At 43.5% G+C, this 17638-nt stretch overlaps 1 protein-coding gene across 1 annotated transcript in view; it reads right to left on the bottom strand.

Annotated features, from left to right (window-relative positions):
* APBB1IP (amyloid beta precursor protein binding family B member 1 interacting protein) overlaps window positions 1–17638 on the bottom strand; it is a 107116-nt gene that overhangs the window by 27715 nt on the left and 61763 nt on the right. The window contains exons 7-10 of the mRNA XM_054017026.1: window positions 15404–15525; window positions 6727–6801; window positions 3542–3685; window positions 450–560 (exon numbers count right to left, since the gene is read on the bottom strand). Coding sequence (XP_053873001.1) covers window positions 450–560; window positions 3542–3685; window positions 6727–6801; window positions 15404–15525 — 452 coding nt within the window. The remainder of the gene's footprint in view (window positions 1–449; window positions 561–3541; window positions 3686–6726; window positions 6802–15403; window positions 15526–17638) is intronic.

The following is a 17638-nucleotide window of genomic DNA, read 5'->3' as shown; positions in this document are numbered from 1 at the left end:
GACTGCCCTACATAAATGAGGAAAAGTTGAGGTGCCTTTATTATTCTTTTGTTCCATTCTTTGTTTCTATGGAGAATGCACTATCACGGTCTTCCTTTTAAACAAATAAAACTAAAAAAGCAATGGCTGTTGAAAATAGCAATTCCAGTCCTAATAACCACTGGGAAGCATTTCTTGCTCAATTTATTCTACTTTTTCTACAGCAAGTTACAGTGGATCAGTATATTTGATTTGGGGGAAATGAAGTAACAGCTGCAACTACTCATGTGCTTAAAGTTAAGTAATTCCTAAAGGTACGTTGCTGAATAGGGCCAAAGTGACTAGCAGTTGAGGGTGTGCAGTAACGTTGCAGGAGGCACTCTGCACCTTACAGGATCAGCCCCTTACCATATCTGTATATGGCAGCAGTTAGAGCACACATTAGCATAAGAGACTTCTCTTGTACATACCTTTAAGACAAAGCAGTAATCCGTAGGTGCCTTGTATTTCAGTTTGTACTGAGTACCATAATAAATATTCAAATTCTCGAACTGTATGAAGCAAGCCAAATCCCGGGATGTCTAAAAAAATGGAAACCAAACATTCTGTTGTTACAGGGAATTAAGCTATGATGCCAGACACCTTTTTTCAAACCGCTTTGATGCGGAATCTTGTTTTAACTGTTGTGGATTTTATCAAAGCGGAGAGAATGACAAGGTTTTGAGTTGTTCTTAAACTGTAGTGACTGTTAAGACAAACAGAGAAAGGTCACCTTTAGAATCACAATGAAACATTTTACTACATTCCACATAAATCTGAGTTTTGCTGTTGTAATCCTTTGTTTTGTTTCCAAGTCAGTGAACTGTTATCCTTACTGAAGACAGTGGTGCCTAGTAGGAAAAAACTAATTGCTTAAAATAGATATAGGTCCTGCAATGATGCTCCTGCAGTTCTAGGGGGGAAATGGTGTTAGGGTCTAAATAGTTTTTATTCTAAGCAACTGCCTTTCCCTTGTGTAAATGTACACACATTGACTGTACATTCCGAGAGTAAATGAGCCACATTTCATCTGTTCCTCCTTCAAAATTGACTTAAAAAGACAATTACAGCCCCCCTCCCATCTCATCGCCACGCACTGGTATCTTTCTGTCTACCACCGTAGTTTACCTATTATTTGTTCATACTGTGTTGCTGTGGCAACAAGGTGTTTGTTGGCACACTTTGCTGTGTTAAAGATTTCTGGGTACAATGTATAACCTTCATACTCTTTATACATGTTAATGCAAAAACGGTTCTATCACCATATACTTCTGAATATGCCCATATACTTAGTAAATTTATGTACACTGGACACCTCAAAGAGCTTCTCTCCTTGGGGGTGGAGGTCATATTTTAGTGTCACATGCTTGCTTGTTTTTACACTCTCATTAAGATACTTCCTTGGGGTCATTTTATTCACACTGCCATTAAATGGCAGCTCCATCTAAATACCTGACAAGAGGGGACAGTAGTGTGAATTCTGCTCTCTGGAACGCATTGGTATTAATTGTAAGCATCTCCCTGTTCAGTACCCAACCTGAAGTTCCTACTGAAGTCTTTGTGAGTTTTGCCATTGACTGCAATGGGGCTAGAATTTCATACGGAGTGCATTCAAATCAGTGAAGCTTACGGGCAACCTCAACACCAAGCCTTCAATGGGAATGACAAAGGAGTTCTTGCTTTTCCTAGGAACCAATTCATGGTTGAGTCCAATCTGGATACAATTATTTAAAGGGAAAAAATCATCACAGATAAGTAGGGGAAGTAACAACTTATGTAGGAGATAAGTCATTTATTGCAAAGCCATAATGTTATTCCTATTGCATGACCAGACAAAACAAGACTTTAACTACATAATTTAATGAAAAAAGTTTAAACAAGTAACTTGTGTGTTTGGTGCTGCTAACTTCTTGGACTTACCATTAATGTCAGTTTGTGGGAAGGAGAATGATACTTAGGTGGACTAACGGTTTGAAGCAATGGCTGGTGTAGAAATAGTGACACGATTACAGTCAAGGACACTTTCTCAAAATTTTAGGGCCTGACTTGCACTCACAAAACAAGCATAGACCTAACTATTAGGGTATGCAAAATTAACTGCATGTTTGTTGGGCCTAGATATATTGTGAATGGTCAATATAAAGTGCTCATTTTATTTTTTTTAAACATAGCTCAAGGTATGTCAGATTTTATTTAGTTCCATTTTGCTACAAAGAGTTAGACCAATTTCATAGTCCACCATTCTTGGAATGAGAGTATTTCACTAATCTGCATTGTGATTGGAGAAAATCCTTCCAATCAGAGTTCTAGTCTGGTTAGTAAGAGTGCTGTATGGGTGGGAGATTCACTGAGGAGTGGAAAGCCCAGATGACCACTACCTTAGAAGTCAGACACAGCCATTCTATGAAGTGCAGTACAAGCAGGGCAGTCATCTAATTGATGCTTCATTTTGCCTGGACTTGCATCCTAGTCTGTTTCTGTACCTGGGTCACCTGAGTAGTGGCACTGCACCCCTCTGCCACCCACTGGCGGACTTGTCTCTTATTTTTTAAGTTGATCACTATTTCTTTCATTGTGATTTATTCAGGGAATGACAAAAAAAAATAAGTCCCATTGACTCGGTGTACATCATTAGCTCTGGGTATGGGGAGACTCAGTCACTGGCACAAGCATTTTCATCCAAAGCAAATCTGAAGCATTAAGATCCATAAGCGGCAGCACTTGTCAGAATATAAAACTGCCAACCGCTCCCAGTACCCAAAAGTCAGTATCAAGGATGTTACTCTAGAATTGAGCAGCAATGAGCCCCCTTCTGCAGTGCACTTCAGGCTCCTTTGCTTATCCACTGCGGGCTGGCAACTCAGACTCTTTCAATACCCGGTAATGGTAAATGTCACTGTATTAGATTCTGTGAACCTGAACGCCTCTGTCTCACCTCTTGTTCTACCTTAAAAAGCTGAAAAGGCACAACATATTCTCTAGGCAAAGATCACTTCAGGAAAAACGTCTGGCATATAATAGCACAAAGACTTTAGAGCACTTCCCTGCCAGAGCTGTTGGCATGGCAAGTTGGTTACACACAGAGACTATAAAAGCCGGACTAGAGCTTTCAACTGAGTCTTGTTATAAACAACGTCAGGTTTTCTGTACTTCCATTTTGCTATATAGAGTGAGACTGTTTGCAAACTTATTAAATTCCCTTCCACAAGGAACCAGATATGAAGTAAAGGCATTATTTGCAGCAAAGTGCCAGATGAAGGGCATTGGGGTTTCCCCCACCCCGTCGACTTCAATAGGGGCAAGATTTCACCCAATGTTTTTATCTAACTGCAGAAACAAAAATGGGGGGAACTGTACAGGATTTCTGTGACTACATTTTAATATTTGCACAAGTGTCGCAGTCAAAGGAAAAAATCTGTCTCAGATGCACCAGCCATTGCTCTCAAAATGTGACTTCAGGAGCTCTTCACTTTCACCTACATGAATTGCTTTACTGATAAAATGATTCCTTTGATTTCCTGACCTTGGTCTTTCCCTTGGGGACGTAATAAATTCCAGACGCTCGTAGAAGAAAATAGCGCCTCTTCCAGGACTTTTTTCCATCTTCCTTCAAATAAAGGGCCCCTTCAAGTTCTGGCACAATGATAGACGTCCCACAGAAGCTTTCCTGTGCAGCAAGAATTGGATTATACAAAATAAATGGATGTGAGCACCCATATTAATAAACAACAGCAAATTGTTCACTTAAAAACAGACATTTTCTGCAACAGTGAATGTATAAAGATGGGGAGCCCAGTTATGGAACAGAGAGTCAAACATGTAAATGTGAGTTTTCCATGTTAAAGTGTTCATGTGGGATTTGGGCCTTCTTTTTAGACACTTGCTCTGGGAAACGGTCCTCACAGCAGAGGGCCCATACACAGCTAGCTCATTCCCTTCTCTTAAGCCCCAGACTAAACATTTAAGAGTTAAGTAGTGGATTAGGCTCTACCATTTAGGTAGACTTCTACCATTAAGCTCTACCATTAGGCTTCTACCATTAGGCTCTTTGCACAGTAATGGACTTCTATTTCTGGCCACCCCTAGTCCTGGACCAGAAACAGATATTACTTAGTGAAGGATTTGCAATAACCTACTAAAGACTTTAACCAGAGAAAGCATTTTCTGCTGAGGAAGATAGAATAAAATGCTTGGCATCATTATTCTCACATGCTTGGGTTTTTGACTATTGCAACATCTCTAGGGTGTTTAGGGAAATGCTTAATACCCTAGAAACTGCTCCTAAAGGCACCAAGAACTTTAAAATAAAATCAAAGATGAGAGATTTCTATTAATACTTATTTTTAAGCACATACCAGCATTCACAAACCATGTGAACAAATACATGTTATTGTTGGCCATGAAAGAGCTCCTGTTATGAGGTGTAGAACACTCAGGGTAATCTCTAATGTCAACATACTTTATTTTCTCATTTAGAAGTTGCTATGGACAGCTCTCTGCTTGCTGATATTTGGTGGCGTTGTTATCATGCACTAATTCGAAAGCGGGAATCCCCAGGCATCTGAGTGCAGATTATCCTCTTCCTGTACTTGCATCAAAGCCAAAATGCTCACACAAAACAAAAGGTTTTTTTCATTCCCTTAGTTCTGTGATCATCGTTTGTTTGTTATAAGTCTAGATTTCTCTATCTCATCACAGTAGACTGGCATACTGAACTTTCAAGAAGAAGGGTCAGAAGATAAACAGGCTTAAACTGGAATCAAATCCAAAGGCTGCTTGTATAAGCTGGCTGCAGAGCTAACACTAGTAACTGTAGCAACCTGCATGGAACTTGGAAGGAGGAACTCACGTTGCAGAATGGAAGAGTTTGGAAGAGGAATCAGGAAGTTAGTCTGTATGCATGTGGCTTGAGTGCTTGCGGCAGCATCTCTGTGAATAGTTCTCTTTAAAAGAGACAGTTTAGTTTTACAAGCATGGAGTCCTTTCATGGTACAACCCAGCATGTAGTACATGAAACAAAAACTGGGGGGAGGAATTTACTTACTTTAACTGGAAAGAAAAGCAACTAATTATTTCATTATTATCATTATTGATCAGTCTTAATGATTTAAAAAATAATAAGCCAATCTGATTCTAGCCCAGGAGTGTTTTAGACTATTGGTAATGCTCTATTGGGGATCTTGCAAGCAAAGCATTTCTGCAACAATGTCAGAGCTAAGATGAACCATGATTGCAGGTGCCTCTTCAGAGGACTGTGAAAGTGCCATGCTCCTAATCTCCTGCTGTCCTTGTTCAGGCCCCAGTCCTGTAAACACTGAAGTAGGTGCTTCACTTAACTGAAATCAGTGGGACTATTCACTGTAGAAAAAAGCTAAGCACACGTTTAAATATTTGTAGGACTGGCACCTAACAGAAGAAAGGAATTATCTGCACTATGTTTTATAATAAAAATATAACACGAAGTAGAGTCTATGCCGGGGTGGCCAACCTGAGCCTGAGAAGGAGCCAGAATTTATCAATGTACATTGCCAAAGAGCCACAGTAATACATCAGCAGCCCCCCATCAGCTCCCCACTGCCACTGCTCCCCAGCACCTCCCACCCACCAGCAGCTCCACCAATCAGCGCCTCTCCCTCCCTCCCCGCACCTCCTGATCAGCTGTTTTGTGGCATGCAGGAGGCTCTGAGTGGGAGGGGTGGGAGGAGCGAGGGCATGGCAGGCTCAGGGGAGGGGGCAGGAAGGGGTGGTGTGGGGGCAGGGCCTGTGGCAGAGCCAGGAATTGAGCAGTGAGCATTCCCCCCCCCCGGCACATTAGAAAGTTGGCGCCTGTAGTCCCAGCCCCGGAGTTGGTGCCTCTGCAAGGAGCCGCATATTAATGTCTGAAGAGCCACATGTGGCTCCGGAGACACAAGTTGGCCATCCCTGGTCTATTAGGGTTACCATATCTAATAAATAAAAAAAGAGGACCCTCCACGGGCCCTGGCCCCGCCCATTTCCCCACCCCTAGCCCCGCCCCAACTCCGCCCCTTCCCCACCCTAACTCCGCCCCCTCCTCCTTCCCACTCCCAGCCACGGGGAAAGGGCTGCCCCAGCGCTACCGGCTTCAGGGTTTGCCGGGCAGCCCCCAGACCCTGCGCCCCCGGCTGGCGCTTCCCCAGCGCAGCTGGAGCCCGGGAGGGGAAGCCCCAAGCCAGGGGCGCAGGGTCTGGAGGCTGCCCGGCAAACCGTGAAGCCGGTAGCGCTCAGGCTTTGGGCAGCCCCTATGCCTCCGGACCCTGTGCCCCCAGCCGGGCACTTCCCTTCCCGGGCTCCGGCGGCGCAGGGTCTGGAGGCACGGGGGCTGCCCGAAGCCGGTAGCGCTCGGGCAGTCTGGCTCTTAAACAGAGCCAAAGAGTCGGGGAGGAGCAGAGCCGCCATTTTCCCGGACATGTTCGGCTTTTTGGCAATTCCCCCCAGACGGGGGTTTGACTGCCGAAAAGCTGGACATGTCCGGGAAAAAGAGGACGTATGGTAACCCTATGGTCTATGCTTTCAGTGGTGAGCTGCAGATGAAGTTGAATAGCTTTCTACACAGCCAAATACAAAGCTGATAATAACAAACACAGAACTTCCTGTTACACATTAGCAAACAAAGAACTAAGCACTGCTGCTAAGAGCAGATGTAGGCTGAGGCACTCTGCTGCATCAGCACTGGCATCGCTGGCTTACCTCCAGGAGAAACTCTTTGTTTTTCTCATTCATTTCCTTGCCTTCATTTTTTCCTTTGTTTGCCAGGTAGAAATTCTGATTAAAATACAAGAGGTTGATGTTGAACAGAAAAGACAAAGAATATAAATGACTAGATTACATCATTATTCAGCTGTTCTGTATTGTGCACTGAGCTAGATGGTATGAGAGGCAGGTATCCAAGTATTGCTCTTCAAATCTCATTACAGGAAACCTTCACTAAAGCTGCCTATTGGAGTTTATACGTCAGTTTCTCAATCTAAAATTCATTTTGCCCATATACATACACCCAGGGCCGGCTCCAGGCACCATCTTGGCAAGCAGGTGCTTGGGGCGGCCACTCCGGAGAGGGGCAGCAGGTCCAGCTATTCGGTGGCAATTCGGCGGACAGTCCCTCACTCCCACTTGGGAGCGAAGGACCATCCGTCGAATTGCCGCCACAGATCGCAATCGCGGCTTTTTTTTTTTTTTTGGCTGCTGGGGGTGGCCAACACCCTGGAGCCAGCCCTGCATACACCCCACCCCAACACCTTACTTCAAAAAAACGTGGTTCAATTCTTGATTTTGTTCGGCTGCTTTTCTGGGTCAGTGGGTTTGATTTTATTTTTTCAATTTGAACAACGTCCTAGATTCCTAGAGATGGGTGTTACAGAACATAATTGAGGATTATGCAGCAGATTAGTACATGATGAAGAAAAATGTAGTGCCAAGAACTGAATGCATAATTTTCTAGCAATCAATTTTTATGGTGTGCATTGCTTCAGAAATTGAGCTGTGCATGTGCCACAGTTCTTCATTATTTAATAACAAGTGTTTGGACACAGTAGATTTTACAGAGTTCCTTATTTCTGCATTTGTATGTTGCATTATTTCACCATGCAGGAAAGTATTTTTTGTCCAAGGAGTCATTTGAAGGCCAAGGGGTAATTTTGTATTCTTGTTGACAGACACGGCGTGTACACCACCACATCTAGTATCAAACTCATTGTTTGAGACTTGGGCCTAAACTTTGAAACAATGCCTCCAGCGCTGTGGGTGCAAGTATCCTCACCTGCAATTGCACCCATTCAGAAGCCTACCTGCACTTCCAGACAATGTCACTGTGCTGTCTGAAGGGGTACAGTTGCACCCACATTTAACTGTAGACTCAAAACTGTATCTGCAGTTGTGAAGGTCAGGATCATGCTCTGGTAAAAACCAAGGCCCAAATCTGTTGGCAGCTTCTAACCCTAAAGGCCTGCTGGCTTGGGACCAAAGTAGGAAAATAACTTGATGTTTGTAAATAGTCCGTTTGGCTTTGGTTGAATTATGAATCAGGTTAATTGTTTGCTTTATGGCCCCTATTCTGCAAACAAAACCTGTTTCATCCAGGAAGATTCTGCCACATTTTTTGAAAGCTGGCTACCTAAAATTACTCTCCTAAATCCAGCATAAAGAGTGTGATTTTTTTTCTCTTTTCTCTTCTCCCCTAAAACCCACCAGCAGTTCCCATTGACTTCAGTGAGACTTGTGTGTCCTCAAGAGTTCTGAAAGTCAGATGACATATTTACATGCAGATTTGTCCTAGAAATCAACAAAGGCCAAAATGTGTCATGGATCTGCAATGTCTTGTTTCTCTTTTGGTAACATTTCCCAGTTAAAGGAGGAACATGTTATGGTTATACCAGAAAATGTAACCGAACTCCACCTTCATGTGCAAGCAGCTAATTGGAGACTACTGCCACCAGGCAGCACAGAAAGCAATTGAAGAACCCATGTAACCCATGTAACCACATGACCATGTAACCACATCTTCCTCCTCAATCAGCGTTTTGCACAGCAGCTTTGTGGGAGAACAAGGCTTGTTCAAGACGGTTTATTTTTTCCGGGAGCCCCCTGGAGCAACACTTATTTTAAAAAAAGTGACCTTCAAATGCACAGTGTCAAACAGGCAAGCCTAAAAGCACCAACAGCCGCACTTCGCCCTACGCTCCTGCCATGGCCACAGCAACGATCAAACAATGAACATTCAAAACTGAGCTATTTTCTGCTAGAAACAAAATGGAACTCAGACTCAGGATTCCCAGAAGTAGGAAAGACTAGACTGGCTACTAGCTGCCTGAGCACATGGCTAATCTGTAGTTCATAGTCCAGGGCTAGATTAAGGTAAATACATGGGTCTAGGGCAGTGGTGGGTAACCTGCGGCCCGCAGGCTACATGCGGCCCATCAGGGTAATCCGTTGTCAGGCACCAGACAGTTTATTTACATTTGCATGGCCGCCACAGCTCCCAGTGGCTGTGGTTTGCTGTTCCAGGCCAATGGGAACTGCAGGAAGCAGCACAGGCCACAAGGACATGCTGGCTGCCGCTTCCTGGCCAGGAACAGCGAACTGCGGCCAGGAACAGTGAACCACAGCCACTGGGAGCTGCGGGCAGCCATGCAAATGTAAACAAACTGTCTGGTGGCCCACCAGTGGATTACCCTGATGAGCCGCGTGCAGCCTGTGGGCTGCAGGTTGCCAACCACTGGTCTAGGGCCACAGCTCCTGGAATCCAATGATTATATTGGCATCTCTGCTTTCATTTGGAAATAAATTATTTCTAGCCCTCTTGGTTGTAAAAAAAAGCCTTGAAAATGTGTCCTGAGCTTAGCTGGTGCAGTGATGCCTGCCTAAGTCTGCAGATAGCCTGAAACAACAGCTCTGATGAGGTGAAGTACCATGGTGCCATGCAATCATGGCTCTGCTGCATTGGTATTGGCAGGAGCCCCTGCACACAAATGGGGAAACTTTGAAAAGCATGCAGGGAATATAGCAGAACAAGTCCCATTACGACTTTGCTTGGCTGGGTGGGGTTCCCCTTCAGGTAGGATGGACTGTAGTCCACACAAAGTTAGATTGTTGGGTAAACTGAAGCTTCCTCCTTCTCTGGACCAACACAGAGCTGTAGGAGGACCCCACTAACCCAGGAAAAGGCTCTAGTGTGGGGGCCTTTGCCACTATCAGCTCAGTAGGGAAGGGGCCATAGGAAACCCTGATGTGTGGTTAGGGCCCTGGATTGTCACAACCTGGCCCTGATGTAGCTACCAATGCGCAGATTCGGAATGACTGCTGATGGCTTTAATGAGACCACAAAGGTCCTCTGACTATGCGTGATTTACATTAGAGCATCTGGCATTTATTTAGGAAAAACAGATCACCCTGTGCCTACAGTCAGTGGTAGAGAGAGAATTTCAGTAATGACAACCAGGTGGCATCACGAATAAGGCTGCTTTTTGTCAGTGCAGGAGTGTTTTGCCACCCAATCCTATGCTATACAGATGTATCATTTCATCTTTCCCTTGCCAACATGGATTTCATTAATTATGGTTCACCTCTTGTATGTCCCTTCTATTCCTGAAATCTGACAGTATCTGACCTTTATTATCCTTCAATGGATTAGGCCCAGGGGAGGAGACTGCATACTGCACTTGCTACATCTGTATCACTGTGTGGTCTACCATTGATCAGAATCCCATTCATCATGTGCTAAGGGACCACATGTGTCCACAAGAGGTCATTCCAAGTCCAATAGTCAAAGGTCATATTAAAAGACAAACTGTTTCCCTTCTGCAAAGACCCAGGGGAGAAGTGTTTCAGGGTTGGGAGAGTCAGGCCATTAATGTGAATGCTGCCTGGATTTGCTGGAGACCTCCCTCCATATACACACAAACCTCCCAAGCATGAATATTTCTCTTGTTTGCAAAGGAGGATATGTCTGTCTGTGGTAGGGAACTGAGACTCCTTAACAGATGGAGTGATTCTCTGGGAATACAACACAAGAACAACAACTTTGAAAGTAGTATTAAAAGCAAACGAATCATGTATTTGCACTTGCATTTGAATGGCTGCTTGTTTGTTTAAGGATCTTTGCTTCCGAAGAGGGAGATTATCAGATTCTTGGGCCTAACTTCCTGGGATGAATTCTCCGCTGTGCCCAGAGAGAGCTCAAGAACAGAGGCTGCTAGGGAGCCAAGTGGGGCTCCCTGATTCTGCTGTGCCTGGCTTTGGAGCTATCTAATGCTGTGGGGTGGGGGCATTAACATGTGCCACTAGTGTAACTTCCCTAAGGGACGTTGTGCCAGTGGAAAATGGGGTGTGTCCGGAGCTTCACTGTACCATGTCCCCTCCCTCTCTCCCCATGCTGGGCAGTGCAGTGACAGAGTTAGCAGAGATAGCGGTTACACTGGCTCCGCCTTCTTCATACCAGCGGAAACTCCTCCTACACACGAGGAATTCTCAAAGGGGTTCTCTGGCCAGCTTAGGTTCACCATGTGCTTTGTATTTATGGTCTTCGAAGTCACAGGAGCTGTGCAGAACATGCCGGTTTAGGGATATTATGTGTTCTCTGGCGGTGCTGGCGGTGGGGGGGGGTGGGGGGGGGGAGGAAGAGGAGGGAACTGCACTACCACCATTTTCTCTCTAGTGTATAAGCAGTATGAGCTTCAGCTACATAGAAGATGATGCTGAATAGCGTCATGCACACCAATAGTGCTATGGAAATAGACTGAACTTTGAATATGGTAGAAACAATATCCCTGGCTCTTGTGCTCTAATTCCCTGAAGTCTGCGTGCCAGGTTCTTGGTATTTGTAAATAGATTTTGTTACAAGCAATAATCTTTCTATAGGGCCTTTCATCCATTTTTCACCCACCACAGAAGCACAACTCCATCTAGAGTACAATGTGGCAGCTACTTGTCGATACAAAGCAACGAACAGGTTGCATGAATGTTTTTCCTGTTGTTATAATATATAAATTTTTGCTTAAACTATGTTAAAGAGTATTACAGTTGCAAAGTGAAGCTCTCAAAAGTCAGGAAATGTCACTGCTAAGGGTGCCTGAATGACTTTAGTTCAGGCCCCTTGTGCAGGGGAACAGTTATTGATTACAGTATATTTCCAGAGGATCCCTGCAGCCACCAGTGCACAGAATGGATGGGGTGCAGTAGCTCAATGAATGGATCTATACCTCATTAACTCCCCATCATCCAAACTGTCAACTGAATGAGGCAAGGATTCTCTGAATCACTGCGTGAGTTTCCTGCAAAATAAATATATAAATAAAATAAAATAGAAAATGGTCATAATTACAGACTGCATCATAATGCCTGTACATAAGGGGACAGAGTTACGGTATTCAGGTAACATTAACGTTGCCCCCCCCCAACTTTCAGATTCTGCTTTTTGAAGCCTTTGTGTTCATGTAATACAGTAGTTATTTTTGATATAACAGCCCAGTCCCCACCCTCCATCAAAGAAAGATAAAAGAAATCAATTCTGTCATATAGAATGCTGTATCCTGCACAAGATGCCCACTCAGTGAAGCAAGGCCACATCAGTCTATACATCACTGAACACAGGAGGGAATGAGGCAAAGTTCCAAAAGGTCTGTGCTCCCGGAAGTTCTTCTACACACACTGGCATATGAACTGACAAATTGCCCTCCACTCTCATAGCCATGCAAATGCATAGCCAAGATAGTGATGAGAAATCAGAAATTACCTATGTGCAGTGCCAACAGAAAGTTAAGCAATCTTTGTTGGCTTTAAAAAAATGCAAGGGAGAGCACAAGATAGCCTTTAAACCATTACAAAATCAACCAAATCTAAATGGATTTTCCCCAGTCCACAAAATGGTGTACAGCTAACGTAGGGATTAGTTCTATACCAAATGAGAAGTCTGTACCAAAATCAGAGACATTAGAGCTGTTAAAAAAAAAAGATTGTAACATTATTTTTAATATTAACAAAAGTGGCTTTTGTTTTTTGTCTTTGATAGCACAAAATCTTACTCACTTGAAAATGGCTGGTCTGTTTTGGTCAGACTTTCCAAAATGCAGGGCCAGACTAAGAGATGGCCAAAGTCCCTTTTAGAATGAGCTACTTATATAACATAAAGGCAAGTTAAACTATAGGCACAAAATGAATTAAAATAAATCTGTGTTCAGCATCTCCCTGCTACTGTATCTGGTCTGTATGTTCAAGTCATATTGACAGTATGCTAAAGCAATGATGCGCTGTAGTGCAGATGGTGTTTTTCATAATTCTATATCAGACTGTATCTGCACAGCCCTATCACTTCAAAGATCACGAACACGAATCTGGAGGAGCCGTCAGCAGCTAAAATCAAAGCTAAGTCGGGGCCAAGAAACTAATCTTCAAACTTGGCTTCCATCAAATTGTTTAATAAAGTTACTGCAGCCCATCTTCTATATTCTAGGATAGACTCTCCTCCACTTCTGTTAGCGAATGGAAGAACAGGTGGTAAGTGAGAAAGATTCATAAATATGAAATTCCTCTAAGAAAAAAGCAGCAATAGGGATGCAAGTGCCTAAAAATAGTATGTAAACGAAACAATTAAATTGTATAAAGTCTGTTCTTGTGTTATGATCCCAGGAAAATAAGCATTTGTTTGAGGGACACTGTCAATTTAAAAATCATGCTCCCGTCTAAAACATTCTTACCTGCTATTGGGACATATAACAACTAACAGCAGGTACCAGGCAAAAACACTTCTCTATTTTCTGTTTGCTTGTGCATTTGACTGCACTCAGTGTATAGTCAATTTCACTCGTTTGTGTGGGTCTTTCACATGGCAGCGGAGGAGAGAAAAACAAATTTAAAAAATAGGAATCAGATTGTAAAGCCACAGGCATTAGCAGAGGGACAGGTGTAGTACCTGCCTGAAACTATTAAACTTTAATGAACTAAATTTGAAGTTCAGTGTCCCTTAAGTGGACTTTCGCCTGCTACAGTCACACTACCTTCTCTGGACATAGATATTCATGCATGGAATTCTTCATGGTTATTAAGTTATATGGAATTCTTACACCACCTCTTAATTTTACTTTTAGTTTTAGCATCGCTGTTCGAGTTTAACCCCTAATATATCATCCCTTGGACAGAAACAGGAGTCCATACATCCAGGATACAGGCACCAACTCATAGGGCTCTCATAGGTATAGCTGTCTCCACTAGCTTATCAGTGGTAGTAGAACAGAAGTGTAGAGCACAGGGCCGGCTCCAGGCACCAGCTCAGCAAGTAGGTGCTTGGGGCGGCCAAGGGGAAGGGGTGGCACGTCAGGCTCTCCCGCAGCACTTTGGCGGCGGGTCCCCCGCTCAGAGGGAAGGACCTGCCGCCGAAGAAGAAAGCGGCACGGTGGAGCTATCGCCAAATTGCCACCGATCGCGATCGCGGCTTTTTTTTTTTTTTTCCGCCGCTTGGGGCGGCAAAAATCCAGGAGCGGTCCTGATAGAGCAACTACTATTTGAAGCCCATTGTGTAAATACTTTCAATTAGTTTTACAAAACCAAAAGGGAATGTGCACAATGTGATCCACAGGGCCTGATTCTTTCTCATTTACAGCAGTGCAAATCAGGAGATCAAAACAGGTAGAAGAAAAGAATCAAGACCAGAGACTGTTTCAAAACCAAGAGATTAACATTTGGGTTTGTGAGTTTAACATCAGCTGCCCTGGGGGAATGATCTAACCCAAATGTATGAAACAAAAGCATTTCCAGGAGGGTTTTTTTCCTCCCATATTACTGTCTTCCTCAGGTAATTATTATTCTCTAGGCTCTTTGAATTTTAGTGTCAATGCCAGCTAGCTTTTTTTTTTTTTTTTTTTTTTTTAAACACACTATTTCCCCCCAGAAGGTCAGCCTAGCATCATTGCAGCTGCATTACAGAGTGATTTCAGTCTTTCAGATGTTAAGGTCTTCTTCTTTGTGTGCATGCAACTCAATATGTGTTAATGTTCCAGCCTTTAGTCAAGGGCTTCTGACCTTCCATCTCAATAACTGAGTCACTGCTGCAGTTTCATGGAGCAGCCTCTTAATGTGATTTCCATTGCACAATAAATTATATCACAAATGGGTGAACGTGATGATGTGCACGTCCTCAGGAAAGAGTGGAGATCTGAAGATGAAAGCCCTATTTTGTAAGTGTTTTAAAAAGTATATTATAGAAACAAAGCTATGGATAAATGCTGGAAAGGACTTATATTGTATGACTCACTAACTTTTGTCAATGGCTGCTAGCATTAGCTGGATAGCATGTAGGTGGCAAAAGTGTAAGGGATAACATCCTTCCCCCCAAATATATAATAACCCAATTAATCTTTAGATGAAGGCATGTTTAATAGTTTAGAAGCATGTTTAATAAGTTATTGTAAGTGCTTACATAACCTGCATGTGAACTGTGTCATGTTCCTCTCTAGTGGCTATCACAGAGGATAACAGCCTACTACTAGTACCAGCTAATGGAGCTTCTCCTTTACCTCAAGTTGCAGAGGTCCATGCTGCAGTGCTGATGGTTTTGTGTTCAAACACTGTTTCTGATTTGCAATCATCTTTACATCTGAGCCCTGTGTTTACACAATAGCTTTCACCATTGCTCCCCCCAGTGGAGCTACATAAGTGGGGAACTGAAGGTCTCATTTTTAGCAGTGTAGACAAGGCCTATGAATATACTACAGAGGAAAAGCTCTCTCTTGTGTTTTTTTTCCTGGTTACTGAAACCACAGATTTATTTTTTCTCATTTAGAACTGGCAGAACTAAAGCCAATAAAACCTCTAGCAGGCATAGCGTAAACTAATCCATATAATTTTAAAGTATTTTGCCAATATCACATTACCTTACCTGGGGATTTTTGAACACAGCATATTTTTCATTTTTTTCCAAAAACAGAACCTTATTTTCACTGTCCCGGGTCCAGTCTGATAAGATTTCGATAACATTTTCATGGTCTTCAAAAAACCTTTCTACAGGGACAAGAAAGGTCAGTGTAAGATAAACACACACTCCAGAGGCAGCAGACAGAAAGTCCTGTCTCGGAATATAACCATTATCTGATGTTCCTTCAAAAAGTCAGAGCCCTGCAGTCCCTTCGAGTTCAGAGAAGGGAGCTGAGCCTCATGAAAATGGTGGGGAATGAAAGGGCAAGGCAACTCTGTAGTATGTAGCTGTGACATCCTATTGGTGCTAGCTCCATGTGTAGGATACAGCACATGTGTTAGGGGGCACGGCTAGCCAGGTGGGGGATGTAGTCAGTACAGCTGCTCTGTGTAGTGTGTTTTATAATGAAGCTAGCTGTGAAACTGAACATAGATTAATGGCTGCAGAGCCAGCATTAACTTGTCATGCCCTGCACAAGCCTTTTATCCTTGTTTCCAAAGCTCTGATTGCTGATGTTGTCTTTCTACATCTCTGAATGGACACTGCAAGGAGTGGTGCAAATGCTTTGCCACTGGAAGCGCACGGGCACCTTGTCCCTGAGCAGCTAAGTAAGGGTGCAGCACACCTCTGCAGGTTTCCCCAAGAGCACTCTTGCTCTACTTTCAACAGCCATTGGTGACCACACTCTTCAGACAACTTGGACTGCACTGATGTGGGAGGAGATGAGGAAGCACAGTCTGATGGCCTTTTCTAGTGTTTCATACCCTTCTGAGACTCCCTCAAATGGAAGGGTACTATATAGTCCATCAACACTCAGTTCTGACGATTTAACAACTGTGTGCTTTCAAATGTGACAGAGGCTCAGCTGGGGAGCCTGTCTCAATGTACTCAGCTGTTCCTCAGCAACACAAAGCTCTGTAATACTTTTAATAAAACCACTGATAATATTAACCGCTGTATAATTACAGGTAAGGAATAGAAGGGTAAATTGTGCCCTAAAAGCTATTAATGTAACTTGGAAATAACTTTCAAAACAGTGGCCCTAACAGTAATCCCAGCCACAATGGCAGTACAGAACAATACAGTTAACTCTAAACGCGGGTAAAAGTTCTTTATGTGGTTAAATTGCTCTGTTGCAAAATACAGCCCAATGTTGTACCACACTAAAGCCCCAGAAAACCTTCATGACATTTTTCAATATGTAATTTATCTGAAAGAATAGATATTTGATTTACATAACCACATAACGTGTATGATAAAAACATATGTACAGTACTCTACCAAAGATGTTCTGATACAGAAATAGCTTGGACTTTTTTCAGAATATCTACTCACTAATCTGAAACATTGGCTTCTTGGGCTTGCTACTCAAAGAAATATTAAAAATGGATATACTAGAACTCTCATGCAGGGAAATGACGTAGAAGAGTATAGTTTCTTTGTACAAATGTTAAGATTAGAGCTGGCCAAAACATGGGAATTCCAGTTCATGGGAAATTTCAGGGCAAAATAAAATAAATAATTTTTTTTTTAAATTTCCTATGAAACAGAAATCCTGAAAAAAAACTGCTTTGTTCCCTGAGAATCTGACAGCTGCTGAATGAAAATAGAAGTGTGAAAATTCCCAGAATGTCATTGTCACTCAGCAGCTGCCAGGTCTCCCAGGGCTGCCCCACCATGCAGACTGCTCTGGGTTGGGTACCCCCCAGCTTCCCAGACTCCCAGTCTTGTTGGGCTGGCATCCTGGGAAGCCAGCTGGGTCGGGAGTCTTGAGCCCTGGAGTCCCAGGGCAGGGATGCTCCAGAGCTGCAGACCGTGGGAACCTGTCCCCAGCCTATCTGTGGAGCTGTAAGCTGAGCCTCAGTTGGAGCCAGGGTTCATCCCAGGGCTGGCTTCTGGCTCCACGACAGGGATCCTAGCCTGGCACGGCAGGGCCACCCCAGAGCCATGGACCCTGGAAGACTGGGCTCGTTGGAAGCTGTGCAAGCTGGCAGGTTGTGGGAACCTGCCTGGTTCACTGAGAGTTTACCGAACTCAAGATGTTTCTGTGAAGCATTTTGGGTTCAATGAAGTGTCATTTTCTGATGGAAGTCTGTTGCAGTCCAGTAAGTCTGTTTAATAAGAATGTTAATGGTGCTATTATAATCCTGTGACCAAATGTACAAGGAGGAATAAACAGCAGACTGCATTTTAAAACAT

Source organism: Malaclemys terrapin, chromosome 2, assembly GCF_027887155.1.
Source record: "Malaclemys terrapin pileata isolate rMalTer1 chromosome 2, rMalTer1.hap1, whole genome shotgun sequence".
Lineage (NCBI taxonomy): Eukaryota > Metazoa > Chordata > Testudines > Emydidae > Malaclemys > Malaclemys terrapin.
The sequence above is the reverse complement of the archived record's forward strand: the minus strand, read 5'-3'. Positions and strand labels throughout refer to the sequence as shown.